Here is a 20808-nt window from a genome sequence, read left to right on the forward strand (position 1 = left end):
CTCTGTAAATCATTACAGAACTACACAAATGTATGTGTCCACAAAGAGGGGGCTTGTGTCTTCGTGGCGTTGATGTGTGTGTGAGGGGGGAAGAGTGTTTTTATAACTTTGTTATTTACGTCAAAGTCCGGCATTTGTACGTTATATAAATGACAGGACCGTCTCTGACCTCAGTCTTGTTATTTTCCTGTATGCCCCTGATTATCATGTTGTACAGTACATTTCTCACACCTATAAAAACATTAATTTTAATTGGACAGAGAACTTTGTGCAGAAAAGAAAACGTTACACCAAAAGAAACAAGGTGCAATTTCAGGAAGAAAATAAATCAATATTTAGAGACGAACACACTTTTGAACAAACACAACAAAGACATCTGTTCAATTTTTTTTTTGTAAAAATGTAACGTGTATTCATACGCATATTTAAAACTTAATAGCTTAAAAGCTTAGTACTTGAATTACAAAAAAAAAATTGGACCTAGTAGTCAAAAGTTAACCATAGTGCATTGCGCTATGATTTTGTTATCCCCTCCCGGGATGCACCGCGGTAGTGGTACCGGAAGTAAACAAAACGTGGTGCGTGGTATGTAAAACACACTCAAGAAATCGTGTTGGAAATTCTTTTAAATCACTTTAAATTCTTTTTTTTTCATTGCTCACCCGTCTTTTAATAATCTCCGGATGTGATGTCACGATTTGGTCTATGTTAAACACGCTTTTCGCGTTTATGTTGTCGCAAGCCTCTCTCTAGGTATACTTGTAGTAACTTTGATTTCGATAAAACCAATATTATCAGGCAGGTCTTGTAAAGACGATTCAAGTGATGCAAGTAGACCTTTCCTGTGGTAATCATTAAGCATGTTATGGATTATTAAATGGAAACGCACTCATTTATGACCAACCTGCTTAATAGTAAGTCAATTGGGTTCAATGTTTAAGATGTGGCCTTTTTGTTAAATCCGACTTTTAAAAATGTCAGAACTTGCTTAATATTTTATCCAATTTTAAGCTTTCCCTCCTTCCCCACCTATTTTTCACCTTCTCTGAACCTAAAGTATCTGAATTTATCTCAACTCTCTGTGTGGCAGTGGCCCTTCTGTCGCATCAAACATGGGAAAGAAGAGGAAGAGCTCACAGTCGGGAGAAGAGGAGGTGCTTCCTCCTCATGATGACTCTCCCTCCGACTCAAACATGATTAAACTTCAGAAGAAGAGGAAGAGCCCACAGTCGGGAGAAGAGGAGGTGCTCCCTCCTCATGATGACTCTCCCTCCGACTCTAACATGATTAAACTAAAGAAGAAGAAGAGGAAGGGCTCACATTCGGGAGAAGAGGAAGTGCTCCCTCCTCATGATGACTCTCCCTCAGACTCAAACATTATTAAACTGAAGAAAAATAAAAAGAAGAACAGGAAGAGCTCACAGTCGGGAGAAGAGGAAGTGCTTCCCCCTCAGGATGACTCTCCCTCTGAATCGGACATGATTAAACTGAAGAAAAAGAAGAAGGGAAAGGTCTCACAGTCGGGAGAAGAGGAAGTGCTCCCCCCTCATCATAACTCTCCCTCTGAATCGGACATGATCAAACTGAAGAAGAAGAGAAAGATCCAGGATGTTGATGTAGAGGAGGTCACATGTTCAGCTGCCGCGGAAACAAACAAAACAAAGAAGAAGAAAAAAAAGAAGAGGGATGAAGATGAAATGGAAGGTGCAGTGAGTGGAAAAGATATCATGGAGGACCACGAAGAGGAGTAAGAATAACTAGATGAGTCTAGATTTTTTTTCATAGTCGGTTAAATGTTATTATTGTTATTGTGCTTCAGAGTCAGTTAAATGTTATTATTATTATTGTGCTTCAGAGTCAGTTAAATGTTATTATTATTATTGTGCTTCAGAGTCAGTTAAATGTTATTATTATTATTGTGCTTCAGAGTCAGTTAAATGTTATTATTGTTATTGTGCTTCAGAGTCAGTTAAATGTTATTATTATTATTGTGCTTCAGAGTCAGTTAAATGTTATTATTATTATTGTGCTTCAGAGTCAGTTAAATGTTATTATTATTATTGTGCTTCAGAGTCAGTTAAATGTTATTATTATTATTGTGCTTCAGAGTCAGTTAAATGTTATTATTGTTATTGTGCTTCAGAGTCAGTTAAATGTTATTATTATTATTGTGCTTCAGAGTCAGTTAAATGTTATTATTATTATTGTGCTTCAGAGTCAGTTAAATGTTATTATTATTATTGTGCTTCAGAGTCAGTTAAATGTTGTTATTATTATTATTATTATTGTGCTTCAGAATCAGTTAAATGTCATTATTATTGAGCTTCAGAGTCAGCAAAATATTATTTCTTAGCTGTCTTTGGTTCTTCTTAATATGTTTCTCATGTGCAGCCTGGCCGCTACTGGGCCCGACCCCAATTTCAAGGAGCTTATGGAGCTGAAAGAATATATCCCAGATGTGGAGACAAAGTCAATGGATACGATCCGTAAGCTTCTGCTCTACGATCTGGCTCGTTTTAGACTCCTCAAAGAGGAAGGTGAGCAGATACTTTGGTTCTCATGGCCTTCAACACAGCTGCCCCACTGACATCTGCACATCTTCAGGCCTTAGCGTTCGTCAAGGTCGCTTCTCCGAAGAGGAGAACCTCCAGGTCCGGAAGAATGTGGCCGACTTCCTGGTTCTCTCTGGGATCAGCTCACCCCACCTCCTACTCTACCCTCAGCGCTACGGTGACGAGGGGTCAAACATCCGCAAGCAGCGCGCAAAACACCGTTTCTTGGAGAGAATATGTATGCACGGAGTTGTCACTTATTTGATGTTGACATTGACTTGTTCCTCACTTCAGCTGAAGGTATTCCAAGGCCGAGTCATCAAGTTCAACTGCGAGCCATGAAGCTCTTTGATCCTTACAGCAATATGGGAATGTGAGAGACTTGTCCATTTGGGTGTGGGGGTCTTCAAATATTGTTTAGTTATTATTATTTATTGGCTTAAATCTTTGATTTTTTTCTCTTAGTTACTCCAAAGATGAGCTACGCAAATTGGTGAAGTATCAGAATCTCCATGGTAACAGCTGGCGCCGTATAGCAGAAAAGATGGACCGAAGCGTTTTCTCAGTGCAGAAACGCTTCAGTGATATAGGTCAGTTTGTAAAGCCATGTGATCCTGGTTCTTGGTTTTACATCTTTCTGTGCAGCCTCAGGACACGGACCCTGGACTGCCGAAGAGAGTTCAAATTTGCTCAACGCCGTTAAGAGCCACCTTGAACTTCTAATCAAGCAGGAACCTACTGGTTCTGGTTTGAGTCTGGAACAGCTGTACAAGAACTTGCCGTGGAGTAAAATCTGCCTTCAGGTGCATACACGCTCCTGGAACAAGTGTCGGTTAAGATGGTAGGTGCACCAAAATCGACCGTTGTCCAGGAGACACTTTGACCCGGTTCCCCTTTTTTTTCCAGGTCTGGCCACCTACAGGCAAAGCTTAAGCGCAAGAGCCAAGTCCACACTAGAAGTACAGAAGGAACCCTGACCAAAGTTAAACTCATTGAAGCGTGAGTGTGACGACCAACCACAAGGAGAGTGCGTGTCATTTGACATGTGTTTTAACTTCAGGTTGTACAACTCGCAAATTGAGGATATTGCTGACATAAACTGGGGCGAGGTGGCAGAGAGCGTCGGGTGAGTTGAATCTCTGCAACATCACGGGTTCAGTGGTCAACTTGAACATTTGTTGTTCCAGTGAAGTGACTCCACTATACCTCCAGAAGATGTTCATGCGCATGAAGATGACCCAGGTTCCTCACTGGATGAGCTTGTCGTACGGAGGTGAGTCCTCAGCGCTGTTCTGTATTAAAAGATTTGTTTTCTTTTAATACAAATCTTTTTTTTTTTTTTTAAGTTTGAAATTCTAATATCTGTAATTCAAAAATATAATTTGTAAATTAGAAAAAAATAATGAAAAAGTAGAATTTAGAAAATGGAATTTAACTAGCAAAACATTAAAATAAACAAAAAAAGATAAATGTTAAATTCAACCATTTAATATTCTGATGGAGATCAAGACTGACGTGGCTTTTATTTCAGAGATAATCGACTTCCTGTGGGCGAAGGAACTGCCGCGTCTTAAGGAGAAATTGGAGGACATACAGATCAGGACTCATAAGGAACAGAAGGACCAGACGTACCAGTTGTCTGACATTTTTAGCTCACAGGACTTCATGGAGGTGGACAACACCAGATGAGCATCTGGGCGTGTTGCTTGAGACAACCAAACTTTATTGTTACGAACTCAGATTTTATGGAAAAAAAACTGAGGTTTGGGCTCCCCCTGCTGTTCAGACAACAGCAATCCATGAGGAGGGAGGTTCAGTCTTCAGCCACCATTGTCAATAAACGGCTTTTTTTTTTTTAACTGAAAGTTTTGAGTCCATCAAAAGGTGACGCTCGAGCGTCGGCTCTCGGTTGTCATGCCGAAGTAATGGCCTTGAGGTTTCCTCCACGCTTCATGATGTTCGGGACGAACAGAAGTCCGGACGCCCTCTCGATGGTTTCGATCGGGACCAAAAAACTCTCCAGAGGAATCTTCACGTCCACCGGCGTGTTCGGCATCACATACGAACGGAGCTCCACCCCCTTACCTCCTGGCAGCTCCAGGATCAGCACCTGAGGAGGTCACATGACCGACCAGTCAGTGTGTGCGGGTGGTTTGCAAGAAATTATCGATTGCAATCAGACACTGTATCGATATTGAACATCAATGAATCAATAACATTTTTTTTAGCCTTTATGAAATATTTCAACCAATTGTGTATCAAATAAAATAATTAAATTTTTAAATAATAATATTCACTTAACATGCAAATAGTCATAGTGTTCGTTCATTTTTTTTGTTGCAATTAAAACGCTAGATGGAAGCAGTCATTAAGTCCACTCCACAGCTAAAGGAACTATGAAATTTCGACTGAGGATGAGAGGATACAGTTGACTCCAGCAGCTTTCAAAGCTGATGTTTGGACATATTTTAGTTTCAAAACAAATGAAATCAGTTACGACTTGGTCAAGAGTCACGTGGTCTGTAAATTCTGCAACACCAGAGTCAAGTACTCGACAATACTACAAATTTAACCTTCTTACTACAGTATCACAATATATTGTATCGAACAAGATTATTGCACCACAGGTGTGAACGCACCTTGAAGAAATGTGTCGGTACGGCCACGTGGTTTCGACCCAGGACTTGATAGTGGACGTACAGTTTTCCGTCAGCTTCCTGCCTGAAGGAACGGTCACTCATGGTCTGAACACTGCTGAAGGAGACGGACTCACCTGGGCAGGTAGAGTGGGCCGGTGCACACGTACACGTTCTGGTAGCTTTTTGTGAGAGAGCGACACATCTTCTCCAGGTTGTTCCACGAGTTCTGGTTCAGGTGAGGGTTCTAAATAGAAAAACATAGTTGAGGAGGTTTCAAACACCAGCTGATGTCGCCATCGCTCACCTGCGGCGCTATGTTACTGAGGTAGAAAGTGTCCTCCATGGCTTTCGGGCTCCATTTGTGATTGGCGGCTGCAGCCATGTGACCTCTGTCGAACCCACTGCCTTTGTAGTCCGATTTAGTGGCCCGGTGGAAAACATGAATGCTGGGGGAAAAGTACAGCTCCATCACCACCTGAAGCTTCGACTGGTCCCGTCTCCAGCCTCACCTGTCGTCTTCTTTGAAGTCGCACTCATTCCTGTCCGATTTTCCCACCAGGGACGCAGCGTTGAGCTTCTCAATGACCCAGGCGGCGGTTCTGGTGCGCGGGTCGTAAGAGGTGACGTAAGACTCCCTGGACTTGATGTTGGCGAGTGAAGGGAAGCCGTATTTCATCACCGCTGAGCCCGAACTTGCCTGGAGCTGTCAATCAAAGTGGTTTACCTCTTAATATTTTTAAACAGTCATAGTAATATGCGAGTCGTGAAACGTCACTACTTGAAAACAACCGATCCCATGTACTGCGGTCAAGTGAGCAGCGATCCAGCCGCAACTTTAAAAAAACTTGCGCTTTTGTGAAGGTGTTACGGTAGTGAGAGAGAAGGAAGGATCTACGACGCTATCACTGATAGATTCTCAAAAATACTCTGATATGCTGACATTAAAGTATCTGTTCTCTCAAAAGATTCCGGAGACACTTCTGTTCTGGATTTTAAGCGACACTTGCGTGATGAGACCAGCGTCTACGGACGTGTGTGGGACTGTTGGAAGAAAAGATGTGGAAATATGAAATTTTTATTTTCTGCTTATCCATTATAAATTCCCGTTTATTCTTTTGTTTTCTTGCAAAAATAATTAATTTACGGTTGTTGAAAGAATTTAAGTACTGACTTATGACGTTCTATTTGCTTCAAAAGCTGTTTGTGCACAATGTGTTTTATTATAAAAAATAAACCGTAATAGTTGACAAAGATTTGACTTTATTTTCATGTTCGGCTAGTTTTGAAGTATAAGTAAACAAAGTTTCATGTATTTTTACTGTAGAAATATTGATGTATTATCATTTTTGTACAGTGTATTAATGTCACTGTTAATCATGCACACTATATATTCATTCTTATAAAAAAACAACTCAATAGTTGACAAAGGTCTGACTTCATTTTCATGTTCAGATAGTTTTGAAGTATAAGTAAACAAAGTTTAATGTATTTTTACAATAGAAAATTTGATTTATTGTCATTTTAGTACAGTTTATTATTGTCCCGCGTTACCGGCTCAGACATAAGCAGTCGATGAACGTGTCAATCGATCTGCTCCAACGTAACTAAACTGTTGTCATTAATGATTAAAATTATGTTTTACGGAGTAAATATATTTTGTTGACAGTCACGTGACTGAGTGACTAAAAGTTAAGTTCGTTTCACTGTAAAATATCACGTTTATCATTCGGCTATTAAAGTTACATAAATATATACCGTCAGCTCGGAGGCTTGGACCGCCGGGATCGGAACCACCGGCAGCGTACCGAGCAGACCCTCCTGGCTTCCGTCTCCTCCTGAGACCAGGCGGGTCAGACATGCTCCGACCCCCGCTCCCACCACCAAGGTCGCTCCAGTTCTCCACCATCGAGTCATCTTCAGGCGAGATAACCCTCGGGGACGCGCAATGCATCATGGTTAGTCGAGGAACTGAAACGACACACACCGGCCTGACGTCGCCATCGACGCGACCTACCGATTGTTAACTATCGGATTAGTAAATAATATAGACGATTTATACGCGAAAAACGTTGTTATTTTCTAAAAAAAATAGACATTATAAGAACCTAAATTGGGAATGTGCTGTTCAACGTCATTATTATTATTTTCGTTTTCATATCATAATTACTCAGTAAAATCAGTAAAATAATAAATATAAACAAAAAATAAAATCAATACATTTTAAATACAAACACCAATTAAAATAAATCATAAAAAAAAAATACAAATGACTCCTTCAAGAAACATCTTAAGACGTTTTTATTTGTTGAGGCTTTTCCTTGGTTTTCTGGAACTCCTGTTGTGTTATCAGTTTTATCTTGATCTTTAAAGTATATACTTTATTGAATATTGTTTTGATTGTTTAAGCACTTTGTGACCCTGGTCTGGAAAAGCGCTATACAAACTTACTTACTTAAATGTAATTAACACTTGTTGTAATGAACAAAACAAATTTAAAACAAAACTTATTGAAAAAGGATAAAATGACATGAAAGATGCTATTATGACCTTGAAAAGACAATGAACAGAAGATAAGAGCACGACAACAAACATTCCAACAGAGGCTGTTTATTTCATTCAAATTCCAGGGCCCTGGTTTTCAGTGAGTAAATAATAAAAAAAACAAATCCTAATCTTAAGAAAAAAAAGTGTCCGACAGCCACTTCAGGGGGTGAAGCAGCAGGCAGAAGGTCAGCAGGTTTACAGTCAGAGGAGGTAAAGAGCATCCACTGTTGTCAAGGCATCCTCCCTTCTTGAGACACACGATCTGTTCACAGAACACACCTGGCGACACACAACATGGTCTGATCAGGTCACAGAAGCGGGGTTACTTTCACAGTGTGGTTACCTGTGAAGCCTTCTGCACATGTGCAGCTCAGAAAGTCCAAGCAGGTTCCCCCGTTCTGACAAGGTCGCTGTTCATCACAGACGTTTTCTGGACATAAAGTTCTTCAGTGAGGTCTATGATCTTAAAAATGCTGGATCTACTCCAGGTACCTGTGCAGCCAGAACCTCTCCGGGTGTATCCAAGAAGACAGGAATCACAGCTCCTCCCTGTTGCTCCATCTTTGCACAAACACATCCCGTCTTCTGAACAATGTGGAGACAAACTGCCTACAGCATTGCATCCACATTCTGGGAACACAATCGCGTCATCAGAAAAAAACATCACTTGAGCACATGACCTCTGTGCGTTCGACTGACCAGAACACACTTCTTCGTCGTCCAAAGACAGCAGAGTGTTTCTGTAGTAGCCGAGGCGGCAGAACTGACACTGACGCCCGCGTGTGTTGTGTTTACAGCTGATGCACGTGACGACGTTCAGGAAGTCAATGTAGCTGCAGCGGTTGGAGTGACCATTACATTCACAGTCTGAAAACACACAAACAGACACACAATGAGTGTGCGTGCGGGACGTGGGTGGATTTTAATACAGTAGGTCTTACCCTCGAAGGTCACGTAGGCCAACTTGGACAGTTGACTGAACTTCGGACCACCAGGAATCAAAATCTTTTGTGTTCCTGTGGCCCAAAAATCAATGATTTTAACAATGGAAACCACTGATAGTTGTGATGTACCTACCTTTTCTCTCATAACCCTTCTCTTCTTCCTTTTCACCTTCAACCTCCTTCTTTGTTTCCTTCCCGGGAGCCTCGACTTCGGTCTCCACCGGCTCTTTTTCTCTGTCCCCAGTTTCCTTCTTACTTTCTTTTCCAGGCTCTTTTTGTCCTTCACTCGTCTGATTTTCCTCCACCACTTCTTGCACAGCAGCTGTGGAAAGGACCAAAAAGCGACTCAGGATATCCAGTAGACTACAGACTTGTGGATCGTCATCCTGTACTGGAGACAATACGCTTACTTAACATCGGACACAGACATGGGCCTGCTTGATCTACATCCTACTATCATACCTAACCTACAACCCCACTATCATATCATCCTACCTAATGCCCTTTTCCCACCGGCTCATCTTACCCCATGGTCTACTCGACACAACTCAACGCTACCCAGTTTTTTTTCCACCTATACGGTACGACGAATCAAATACTATTTTTAGTATCTGCTAAATCTGTTTCCAAGCGGGCTAAGCCAAACTAAAAAGGTAACATGAGAAGACTGCCAACCACAGATTGGTCAGAGAGTGATATCACTGAGCCAAAGCCCTGTACTGCACAGTACATTGTTGATGCTAATATGTAAGTAAGTAAGTAAGTAATTTTTATTTATATAACGCTTTTTCAGACCAGGGTCACAAAGCGCTTAAACAATCAAAACAATATTCAATAGAGTATATACTTTAAAGGTCAAGATAAAACTGATAACACAACAGGAGTTCCAGAAAATCAAGGAAAAGCCTGAACAAATAAAAACGTCTTAAGATGTTTCTTGAAAGAGTCAGTAGATCCATCAAGCGCAAAGAGAGAGAGCAAGATCGTTCCACAGCTCAGGAGCAACAGCCTGGAAGGATTTCTCTCCTCTGGTCCTGAAGCGTGTTCAGGAACCATCAGTAGATTCTGATCCACGGACCTCAGAGCCCGAGCTGGGGTGTAAGGCTGGATCAGATCAGTGATGTAAGGAGGAGCCTGACCATGAATAGATCTGAAATTAAGAACCAGAATTTTAAAGATGATCCTGAAGAAACTGGAAGCCAGTGAAGAGTTTTAAGTATCGGAGAACTGTGAGTTCTTCTACTTGAGCGGGTCAGAAATCTCGCTGCAGAGTTTTGTATTCACTGCAGGCGAGACAGCTCCTTCTTGTTAAGACATGAAATAAATTGTCCAGGCGAGAAGACACTAATACATGGATTACAATCTCCAGATCATGTTGTGACAACATTTTCCTAAGTTAAGAGATTTTTCTCAGTTGAAGGAAACAGTGTCTGGTCATTTTTCTGCAGTGTTGAACTAAAGACATGTCTTTATAAAATACAACACCCAGGTATCTCAGGCTCAGTTTGACAGACTGACCTAAGTCATCCAAGTACTGACTAAACCCTGGAATCTTATCATCAGGAGTAATCACCAGAGTTTCAGTTGTGTCCACATTTAGCTGTAAAGTGTTTTCACTCAGCCATTGTTTGATTTCTAGCAAACAATTGACTAAGCTGTTCAGCCTCTGGGGCTCAGTTGGATCAAAAGAGCAGTAGAGCTGGATGTCATCAGAAAAAATGTGATAAGAAACATCAGGAAATCTCTGAATGATTTTACTGAGGGGAATCAAGTACAGCAAAAACAATAAAGGACCCAGAACAGAACCTTGAGGGACTCCACACAACAGATCTGCCGATTTAGACCTCATTTGATTGGCAGATACACTAAAACTGCGCCAAGAAAGGTATGATGAGAACCATTGTAACACAGACCCAGACAGTCCCACTTCATCCCTCAGTCTTCTCAGCAGGATCTGGTGATCAACTGTGTCAAAGGCTGAGGACAAATCCAAGAGAACCAGAACAGTGAGTTGACCCGAGTCAGCCGACATCATGATGTCACTGGACACTTTCAGTAAAGCTTTCTCCGTAGAGTGATGTTTACGGAAACCAGACTGAAACTTCTCATGGATGTCGCTCTGATCCAGGAAGAAAGACAGCTGCTCAGAGACCACCTTCTCCAAGATATTGGACAAGAAAGGGAGCTTAGAAATAGGCCTGTAAGTCAGTTGGGTCTAAGCCTGGCTTTTTGAGCAGAGGCTCCACAATGGCATGTTTAAATGCATTGGGAAAAACCCCTGTGGAAAGGGAGCGGTTCACCATATTGGTAACCCAGGGGCCAATTACATCAAATACTTTGATAAAAAGCCTACAAGGAAGGATGTCATCTGAGCAAGAGGAGGGTTTCATCTTGTTCACTAGTGCCGAAATATCTCCCAAAGATACAGCACTGAAGGAAGACCAAGAGGAGGAGAGGGGCTCAGAGACAGTAGGGGTTCCAAACAAAGGGGGAGAGATTTTCTCTTTGATAAATTTAATTTTGTCAATGAAAAATCTCAACAATGCATTGCTGTCAGCTTCACAGAAGACAGGCGTGATTTGAGGAATATCAATATGCTGAAACTTTGACGTACATATTTTTTCTTGTTGATCTTCAGCCCTCGAGGTGTCCTGCTCAGGAAGCTGCTGTTTTGTTGGAACACAGTTTGTGCAGTCAGTTTCAGCAGGCACTGGCCCTGGCTCACTTGGTGGGGGGTCAGGCTGCAAATCTTGAGCCTCAGAATTGGATGAAGCTTCGCCTACTGAAATGCTGGACTCATCTGGCGGTGGAGGATCATCAACAGGTTTCGAATCGGCTTCTGGATTTGAAACAGGATCTACTTCAAAACCTGGTCCAGGTTTCTGCAGATCTTCTCCGTCAACTGTGGTCGAATCTGACCACTTGGTTTTCTCTAATAAGATAAACAAATAATGATTAATGGCGACATCAATAATTAGGAAGTCATTCAGACAAAAGTACACTAAAGGGAGGAGAACATACATAAAACGGAGACGGACAATTTGAAGTGGCTATTTACAGAACAGTTGTTCGATGTTTAGACTTTAACAACGACCATTAAGAAAAAGTAAAATACAAAGAGAGACAGGGGAAGGTACATGTAGACTGGATTGGTCAGGAATTTTAACCCTGGTTCGGGTAGATGGGGAGATACAAAAGGAGGAAGGTTATGAGTAAATATACCAGGAATTGTAACATCAGGAGAAGGTGCAGCTTGTGCCGTTTCAGGAAATACAGAATTAGGGACAGTAGCCATGGGTTTGGAATCTTCGGGTTGACTTCCTGGTTCCAAGTTGCTGGGCCACCTATCAACAGGTTGGATTGAAATTTCTGACTCAATGGTCAGAATTTCTTCAGGTGGACTGGCAAGTGCTGGCTCAATGGGAAGCGGTTCTTCAACTGGACTGGCAGGTGCCGGCTCAATGCGAAGCGGTTCTTCAGGTGGACTGGCAGGTGCTGGCTCAATGGGAAGCGGTTCTTCAAGTGGACTGGCAGGTGCTGATTCAATAGAAAGCGTTTTTTCTGGTGGACCGGCAGGTGCTGGCTCGATGGGAGGAGGTTCTTCAGGTGGTCTGGCAGGTGCTGACCCAATAGGAATTGTTTTTTCAGGTGGACCGGCAGGTTCTGGCTCAATAGGAAAGAGTTCTTCAGGTGGACTGGCAGGTGCTGACTCAATGGGAAGAGGTTCTTCAGGTGGAATGGCAGGTGCTGACTCAATGGGAAATGTTTTTTCAGGTGTATTGGCAGGTTCTGGCTCAATAGGAACCATTTCTTCAGGTGGACTGGCAGGTGCTGTCTCAATGGGCAGTGCTTCTTCAGGTGGACTGGCAGGTGATGACCCAGTGGTCAGACTGTCATCAGGTAGACTGGCAGGTACTGCCTCAATTGGCATTCCTTGTGAGGAGGTGGAGTCAGAAACAGATACTTTAGAGTCAGAGGTTCTGGTGGGGCTGAAGTCTATAGTCATCTCAGGGTTTTCAGTACAAGTACTGCAGGCCAAAGTAGTTGGAGCACTCTTAGTGGTAGCGACTGCTGTAATATCAATAATATTACTGTCAGCAGTAGCTAGATTAGCAACTTGTCCCGTCTCAGAGTATTCTGTAGTAGCAACAGTAGGACTACTTTTAATTTTGGTTTCATCCAATGTAGTAATCTCAGTAGAAGTAGTCATTCCAAAACCAAAAGTACTGGTTTCAAACATGCCAGTATCAGTGGGTCCAGTCGTAACCACAAATGCGTCAGTTGTAGTGGGTTCAGCAGTACCATCAAATGTGTCACTTATAGTAGGTTTAGCAGTACCATCAATTTTTTCAATAGTAGTGGGTTCAGCAGTACCATCAAACGTGCCAGGAGTAGTGGGTTCAGCATTACTATTAAACGTGTCACTTATAGTAGGTTTAGCAATACCATTAATTTTTTCAATAGTAGTGGGTTCAGCAGTACCATCTAACATGCCAGGAGTAGTGGGTTCAGCATTACTATTAAATGTGTCACTAATAGTAGGTTTAGCAGTAGCATCAATTTTTTCAATGGTAGTGGGTTCAGCAGTACTATCCAATGTGTCAATAGAAGGAGGTTTAAATGTATCGTCAAATGTGTCAATAGTAGTGGATTTAGATGTACTACCAAATGTGTCAGAAGTAGAAGATTTAGATGTACTATCAAATGTGTCAGTAGTAGAAGATTTAGATCTACTATCAAATGTGTCAGTAGTAGTGAGTTTAGTTGTGCCATCAAATGTGACAGTAGAAGTGGATTTAGATGTACTATAAAATGTGTCAGTATTAGTGGATTTCGTTGTACCATCAAACGTGTCAGTAGTAGACCATTCAGTAGTATCATACAGACTGGTGGTGGAACTAATACTGTAAGAGGGAGTAGCTTTGGGAACCGTAAGCTTTGTACTAGCAGCTACAGTTGTAGCAATGGTAGATTCTGAAAGATCTGTTTGAGGACCCATTGTCTCAGTACTATCAGTAGCGTCAGTCAGTGCAGTGCTGTAAAGAATGGTGTCAGGACTGTAAGTAGTACTATCAGTTCTGTCAGTAGTAGGAATAGAAGTACTGTTGGCAGCAGTCACAGATCCACCAGCTTCTCCAGGCTCTGCTGGAAGAAAGAAAGAAATTGAGAACTGAAAATCAACAAGTAGTTCCTGAATAGACCCAGTAAAAAACCCCTAGTGATCCCAAATATATTAACTGTGTACCCTAAAATATACTGAGTCATGAAACCCCTCACGATTCTCTTCTCTGACCCTCCATGTCGCCTACTCTTTAACACCCCACCCCCTAGTCTCTTAACCTCCTCAAGTGTGAGTGAGTGAGCGGGTGTGTGGTTATGTGTGTGAGTTGAAGGATTAGTGCAGACTAACTCAGATTATCCTCCATCTGCTCTTGTGCTTCTGTCACTTAGTACCTGAAGGCTCTTCCCACCTTGATGCCCAACAGCATTTCTTAAACTGGCAAACACAGACACACACACTTACTTTGTGGGTCTCCCTCCGAATCACCTGAGGGGGAAACACACAAGTATTACGCCGGCTGTACACAGATGTTGGTGTGTGTGTGTGTGTCGTGCACTCATGCGTACAGACGTAGGCGGAACCTCGTGGAAGCGGCAGGTACGACCCGGCCCGCCAGCTGCTGGACGACGAGGCGCAGAGCTCACAGTCCTGTCCTGCCGTGTTGTGATCACACTCACAAAAGAGTGTTGTGTCTCTCAACTTACACTCAGCGGCATGAAGGTTGCACTTACACCTGAAACACACTTGGAGTTAGCAAAACACACACACTGCCACCCGGAAGCTGGTGAGTACCTGGCGGGGACGCCGATGTTGGATATGGCATAGAAGTATTTGAGCAGGTTGTCCCTCTGGACGTACGTCCCCCCCAACGCGGGCCGCAAAAGACGCAGTCGCAAGTTGGTGAAGGTGAAGAAGTCCTTCAGACCCCTCATGGTCTCCATGCGGGTGTAGACGGCCTCCATGTTGATGAGCTTAGGACCTGCGAACACCTGCAGGCGGGCGCGGACCTCCAAGACCACGTTCTTCTCCTCCTATAAGGGGGGATGGACTTCAGATATGTTCTGCATCGGTGCCACACTGATCACTGAAAGGGTCAGAACGCACCTTGGCCCCCACCCAGCTGGAGTACTGCTCGGTGCAGATGACCCTGGTCACGTTAGTCGGTGCCAGGTCTTGTACTCTTTTAGGGGTCATACCAAAACTCTCCATGCAATCGTCGGCGTAGAACTGGAATGGCTGCCATGTTACCCCTGACGAAAGAATCATCTTCAACATCTCCATCATCATCATCATCATCATTACCTTATCCTCAATGTCTACATCATCATCATCAACATCTCCATCATCTCCATCATCATCATCATCATCATCATCATCATCATCATCATTACCTTATCCTCAATGTCTACACCATCATCATCATCATCATCATCATTACCTTATCCTCAATGTCTACATCATCATCATCATCATCATCATCATCATCATTACCTTATCCTCAATGTCTACATCATCATCATTATCATCATCATCATCATTACCTTATCCTCAATGTCTACATCATCATCATCATCATCATCATCATTACCTTATCCTCAATGTCTACATCATCATCATCATCATCATCATCATCATTACCTTATCCTCAATGTCTACATCATCATCATCATCAGTATCATCATCATCATCATCAGCATCATTGTCAACATCATCATCATCATCATCATCATCATCATCATCATCATCTTCATCATTACCTCATCTCTAACATCTTCAACACCGTCATCATCGGCATCGTCAACATCTTCTTTGCCTTCATCATCTTTTTCTTCGCCTTCAATGTCTCTATCCTCATCTTTTTCTTCTTCATCATCTTCATCGCCATCAACGTCTTTGCCTTCATCATCACTATCATAATCATCGTCTTTGCCTTAATCATCACTATTATCATCATCATCACTATCATAATCATCTCCTCTGCCTTCATCATCATCATCATCTTCTTTGCCTTCATCATTATCATCATCATCACTACCTGCATTATCACAGTGGTCTTCATTGCCTTCATCCTCTCTGCCAAAATCTTCTTTCTCATCAACAACATACTCTTCATCATCCTCATCATAGTACGAGCACTTGTGGTTCTGCACCTTTGTCCACAGACTTCTCCAGCACCATGCTCGTGGGGCGGCCGTACTCAAAGGTCACAACGATGTCGTCGACAACTTCAAGACTTTTGTTCCATGAAAGTGTGATGTTAGCCAGCAGAGGCTCTGGATATCTGCTGGACCAGGTGACCGTCTGCCAGTATGTGATGAGCCCGCCTCTTTCCCTGTCGCCCATCAGCTGAGGCGGGTGAGACAGGTCCGGACTGGCTGCATCACACTCATCACTGCACATATACGGGTTCTCCTGCAGACCCACAAACACATCTCAGGCTACATCTCTTGGGTGTCAGTGTTGGTGTGTGACAGTCTCACCAGCGTGCAGAATCGTTCGGGTGGGTTTCCACAGGTGATGCCAGGAGGGTCAACTCTGATCTGCATCGCTTCTCTCATGTTAGCTGGCGGTGGCTGGCATGCGAAGAAGTCCGCCTCCGGGTCCAGTCGTAGTCCTGGTCCGGTGTCGGCCCCTCCAGTGGATCGACACGCATTGTATTGTCCCTGACAGACCCTCCACAGCAGCAAGAGGGGCAGGAGGGTGACGGGCAGGTGAGACATGTGTGCCAAACTTCACGCACCCCTCTGGACCTTCAGGTGTTCTCTTCTGTGACGCTCCCCATGGTAACAGATGGTCGTTACCATGGCAACAGATTCACCTGTAGCCCAGACGGAGAGAGGCCCTCGTGGACATAGAAACCCGCTCCGGAACAGGGTCACACATCAGGTGTGTCAGGCTCGCTGCTCTTCTGTCGACTGAACTCCTCCTCTTTAATCTTCCATCTCATCCTCTTTTCTTGCCACCCCCCCTTTCCCGGACAATCCAATCACCTCACCTGGAATCACTGGGAATTATGGGATGTGGGAATGTGCCTGAGGATGAGCAAAAAAACAACAACAACAAGACAGAGAAGATAATAAGCATATTAAATATTTACTGTGATATTTTTGAGACGTCACTGACTGTGATTAACTTATTGAGACACATATTTAAGAGAAAGACACGCGATGACCCAAATGATTGTCTTAAATAACTGTTAGACGCTTTTAACTTCCAAACTTTATATATGTCTCCAGGGATGACATTTGTGTCCAAAAGATAAGTAGAAAAAACTCTGCAGCACTTCTGTGGTTCTGTGGCTCTCTTTACTTCTTCCTGAAACACAGTCACATAGTATCAAAGGTATTAGGGACACCTATCGTTTTGAAAGTGTACTGAAAAAAGGTTTGTATGAAGGTATACCTGTATATTATTCATTAAAAAGGGTTGCTCCGACAAAAAAAATTAAATAAATAAAAGCACGATCATTTAAAAAAAACAATTAAAAAGCTTAAGTCAATGAAAAAGTTACTTTGACTAAATTAAAAAAAGTAAATTAAAATCAAAAAAGGGTTTGACCACTTTGGGTCATATTATGTAAGACGTTTTTATTTTAACTATTTAATTCCAAAACAGTTGCTTCAATAAAATTAAATAAAATTAAAAAACAATACAAAAAATAATTTTTGATTAAATATAATTATTTTGATTGAGTAATAAAGAAACAAATATTTATCCATAAGTTTGAAGCTTTTGGCTGGTAAAGGCTTTCGGTCATTACTCTTATTAAATTCACATAACATTATTAAGGTCCATCCTTAAATTAAACAATATTTGTACAATAAGAAATAAACCAATAATAAACCAAATATCCAACTAAAAGGGAACTTCTCATACAAAGCTATACAACATAAGTAAATATTATCATTCCGCCCGGAATTCCCGCGTTACCGAGTAGTCGCCTGGCGACGGCGAATGAGTGAGGTCATCATTGTGCGCCGACAACACCAACAATGGCGGACGTGGTGTCGGTCGGAGTGAACCTGGACGGGTTCTGTCACGCCATCAGCGGCATCCAGGCGCTGCGCTCCAGCGTGAGCCGCGTTTTCGAGTTCTTGAAGGATGGGATGAAGAACCGGGATACGTTGGAAGGTCGAGAGAAGCAGTTTATCGCCGAGTTCCAGGACCATCTTCAGTCGGTGAACAGAGACCTCAAGTGAGTTCTATCTTCATGCCTAAGTTTCACAACAACAACAATGATGGTAATGGTGAGAAATAGTCGGTAAAGTGTCTTTTTTTAAAATTCTTAATTATACAATCCCATCTATTTATCTTCCGATTATCCAGTTTCCCACATTTATTCCTTTTTTCATCGGTATATAAGACAGATCACATCTTATATCACAAATATGCTGACGTTTGAATGGGCGACCAATTGTGAAGTTCTCTGGAAATGCATATAAATTCAGTTTCCCTTGCTTCTTTGGCTTAAAACCTTATGCAACAATAAGCATGTTAATAATAATAAGGACTGGTGAGAATTTGTAATATTCTTTAATTGTTGGTAACTCCAGAAATCTTACTTAAATACCCTTAAAAAGTGATTTTTATTTATATATATATATATTCATGTGTGTGTTGATCTCTCTGCTAATGATGCTTATAATAGTTCATTCATTTCAAAGACACTGTTTACGTCACCCTGTGTAAACAGCTAAATAAGAAGTCAGTAGGTTTGTAAATACTTTTGTTTGAATTTGAAAAATTCTGGTCGCTGGTACAAGGGATCGACCCAAGTGTTGTGTTGCCTGTTTTTTTTTTTCTTGTCTCACCCGCGCCATGTTCCAACAGTGAGCTGGAGCGTCTCAGCGGGCTGGTGGGTCGTCCATCAGAGTCTCACCCTCTACACAACAGCGGACTCCTGAGTCTGGACCCGGTCCAGGACAAGACTCCCCTGTACTCTCAGCTGCTGCAGGCATACAAGTGGTCCAACAAGGTGAGGCTGATGATGTCACGACGTCGACGACGACGACGACGACGCAAACCCGTGACCACGTGTTCCACAGCCGAGTTTGACAAATGTTAGTGAAGAGTTCAGAAGGAAGAAGTAATTTTTGTTGTAGGTTCAAACTGAAGCATCAGTGGAATGAGTCGATGATGTTCTTAAAACACACTCTTTATCTTTTATCCAACCACATTGCTGCTCGTTTCTTCTCACTGTGGTCCGGCTTTTCATAGATAAACTATTAATTTAAATATCATAATCAGAAACTTTTGTGCCAATAAAAATATTTTTTGTGGTGTCACTACAGAGTAAAAGAATACAGAATAAAATAATTTAATATTATTTTATTATGTTATTATATTATTATAATGTTATTATATTATATATTTGTACTGTATGTTTATTCTAATATACATTAAGGCCAATATTTTTCTTATCCCATGATTCTACATTCTATTTGTATTTTTTATTTGTGTATCGTTTGTTTTATTAACTTATGTACAGCACTTAGTGGCTACCGTATGTTATTTTAAAGTGCTTTGTGAATAAAATGGTGACGTCTTTATGTGTTTGCACGTGCAGCTGCAGTATCATGCTAGTTTGGCCTCCAGCCTCCTCAACCAGCAGTCGCTCAAGAGGTCAGCCAATCAGATGGGCGCTTCAGCTAAGAGACGACCTAAAGTCCAGCCCAGTACGCTGGTGCTCCCGCCACAGTGAGTTCTAGGACACGCTTCCAACATGCACGTACACACACACACACACACTTAAACTGCGTTTTACCTTCACAGGTACGTCGACGACATCATCAATCGAATTGGAAGAATGTTTCCGGATATGATTATTGAACTTTTCAGACCGAATGGAACATCTGCGGTTCTGCTGGTACCACATTTCTAGACGCACACGCACGCACACACAGACACAAGACTGACGTGTGTGTGTGTTCACCAGGTGACGCTGGGGAAGGTGCTCAAGGCTGTAGTCGTCATGCGCTCACTTTTCATTGACCGGACGTTGGTCCGAGGATACAACGAGAATGTTTACAATGATGATGGAAAGGTCAGAGGTCACAGATGCTTCCTCAATGACATACGGAAATGACGAGATAGAAACACACAAGTAACCAGCATCCTGTCTGTCTGTCTGCAGCTGGACATTTGGACCAAGTCTCAGTACCAGGTGTTCCAAAAGGTGAGTGGTGGTAGCCTTGAGATTTCAGAACCCTGATTGGTCGTGTTGTTACCAGGTGACGGATCACGCCACCACGGCTCTGCTCCACTACCAGCTGCCTCAGATGCCTGACGTCGTTGTGCGATCCTTTATGGTGAGTCTCCTCTCACTCGTCTCACCCACCTGCCCTCTGACCTGACCTGACCTTCTCACCCACAGACGTGGCTGCGCAGCTACGTGAAGCTCTTCCAGTCTCCTTGTCAGCGTTGTGGTCGTTTCCTGCAGGACGGTCTTCCTCCGACGTGGAGAGACTTCAGAACGCTGGAGGCTTTCCACGACACCTGCCGCATGTGAAACCCGTTTGAGTGTGTGAATGAGTAGAGGTGTGTCTGTGAATGAGATGTGTGTGTGAGTGTGTGTGTTTGTGAGCATGCTCTTTGATACAGAAGAAAATAAAAATGTCTTCACGGATGAGTTCTGTTTTTTATTCGACTTTTTTCTGAAATGTTAAGAATTTAAAAATTGAATTATTTTTTTTAATATTGTAAATCAGTCATTTGTATGTTGAATATTTCTTTAAATAAACCTAGAGTTTTCTATTCTAATTCTATTAATTAAAAAATACATGTTCTGAATTCAACATGTTTTAATTTATAGCTTTTTTTAATTCAATATAAAAGTGTTGGTAAAAGTGTCAAAGACACTATCAGTACCAGCGTATTTGGTTAAAGTAGCTCTGTACTGTTGTGTATTATTATAAAAACATTGTTATATTACATTTAAACGGCTATGAATTAAAAAGAAAGAAAAATCCATTTAGAAATTTTATTTTTTAATTATTGGAATTAGAATATTACACTTTATGTAAAATTTAATTTGCATAACAAATATTCGATTCTACTAATTATGTATT

General features: G+C 42.0%; 4 protein-coding genes across 4 annotated transcripts; 2 read left to right on the forward strand and 2 right to left on the reverse strand.

Moving 5' to 3' along the window:
• Window positions 1-564: 564 nt before the first annotated feature.
• Window positions 565-4241, forward strand: LOC148087813 (transcription termination factor 1-like). The gene is made up of 11 exons (XM_087791383.1): window positions 565-578; window positions 1091-1747; window positions 2392-2537; window positions 2605-2790; window positions 2847-2925; window positions 3018-3142; window positions 3198-3393; window positions 3459-3551; window positions 3613-3678; window positions 3740-3825; window positions 4084-4241. Exons 2-11 carry the CDS (start codon window positions 1113-1115, stop codon window positions 4239-4241), a joined length of 1770 nt encoding a protein of 589 aa, XP_087647509.1. The 5' UTR covers window positions 565-578; window positions 1091-1112.
• A 13-nt stretch (window positions 4242-4254) lies between these two features.
• Window positions 4255-7117, reverse strand: endog (endonuclease G). The gene is made up of 6 exons (XM_087791397.1): window positions 6947-7117; window positions 5701-5894; window positions 5496-5637; window positions 5326-5435; window positions 5192-5273; window positions 4255-4662 (listed from the first exon to the last, which is right to left on the reverse strand). Exons 1-6 carry the CDS (start codon window positions 7103-7105, stop codon window positions 4465-4467), a joined length of 885 nt encoding a protein of 294 aa, XP_087647523.1. The 5' UTR covers window positions 7106-7117; the 3' UTR covers window positions 4255-4464.
• A 570-nt stretch (window positions 7118-7687) lies between these two features.
• On the reverse strand, window positions 7688-16541 carry LOC148087815 (uncharacterized). The gene is made up of 15 exons (XM_087809196.1): window positions 16222-16541; window positions 15892-16153; window positions 14846-14991; window positions 14534-14772; window positions 14308-14474; window positions 14204-14227; window positions 13162-13821; window positions 11902-12612; window positions 11294-11518; window positions 8813-9001; window positions 8677-8751; window positions 8435-8602; window positions 8228-8365; window positions 8079-8165; window positions 7688-8014 (listed from the first exon to the last, which is right to left on the reverse strand). The coding sequence occupies exons 1-15, from the start codon at window positions 16459-16461 to the stop codon at window positions 7866-7868; spliced, it is 3480 nt and encodes a 1159-aa protein (XP_087665322.1). The 5' UTR covers window positions 16462-16541; the 3' UTR covers window positions 7688-7865.
• Window positions 16542-17700: 1159 nt separating this feature from the next.
• Window positions 17701-20369, forward strand: med27 (mediator complex subunit 27). Its single transcript, XM_087797501.1, has 8 exons — window positions 17701-17936; window positions 18572-18716; window positions 19308-19438; window positions 19514-19607; window positions 19677-19784; window positions 19875-19916; window positions 19972-20049; window positions 20115-20369. The coding sequence occupies exons 1-8, from the start codon at window positions 17734-17736 to the stop codon at window positions 20247-20249; spliced, it is 936 nt and encodes a 311-aa protein (XP_087653627.1). The 5' UTR covers window positions 17701-17733; the 3' UTR covers window positions 20250-20369.
• The last annotated feature ends 439 nt before the right edge of the window (window positions 20370-20808 follow it).

Source organism: Callionymus lyra, chromosome 1, assembly GCF_982586985.1.
Source record: "Callionymus lyra chromosome 1, fCalLyr1.hap1.1, whole genome shotgun sequence".
Taxonomy (NCBI): Eukaryota; Metazoa; Chordata; class Actinopteri; order Syngnathiformes; family Callionymidae; genus Callionymus; species Callionymus lyra.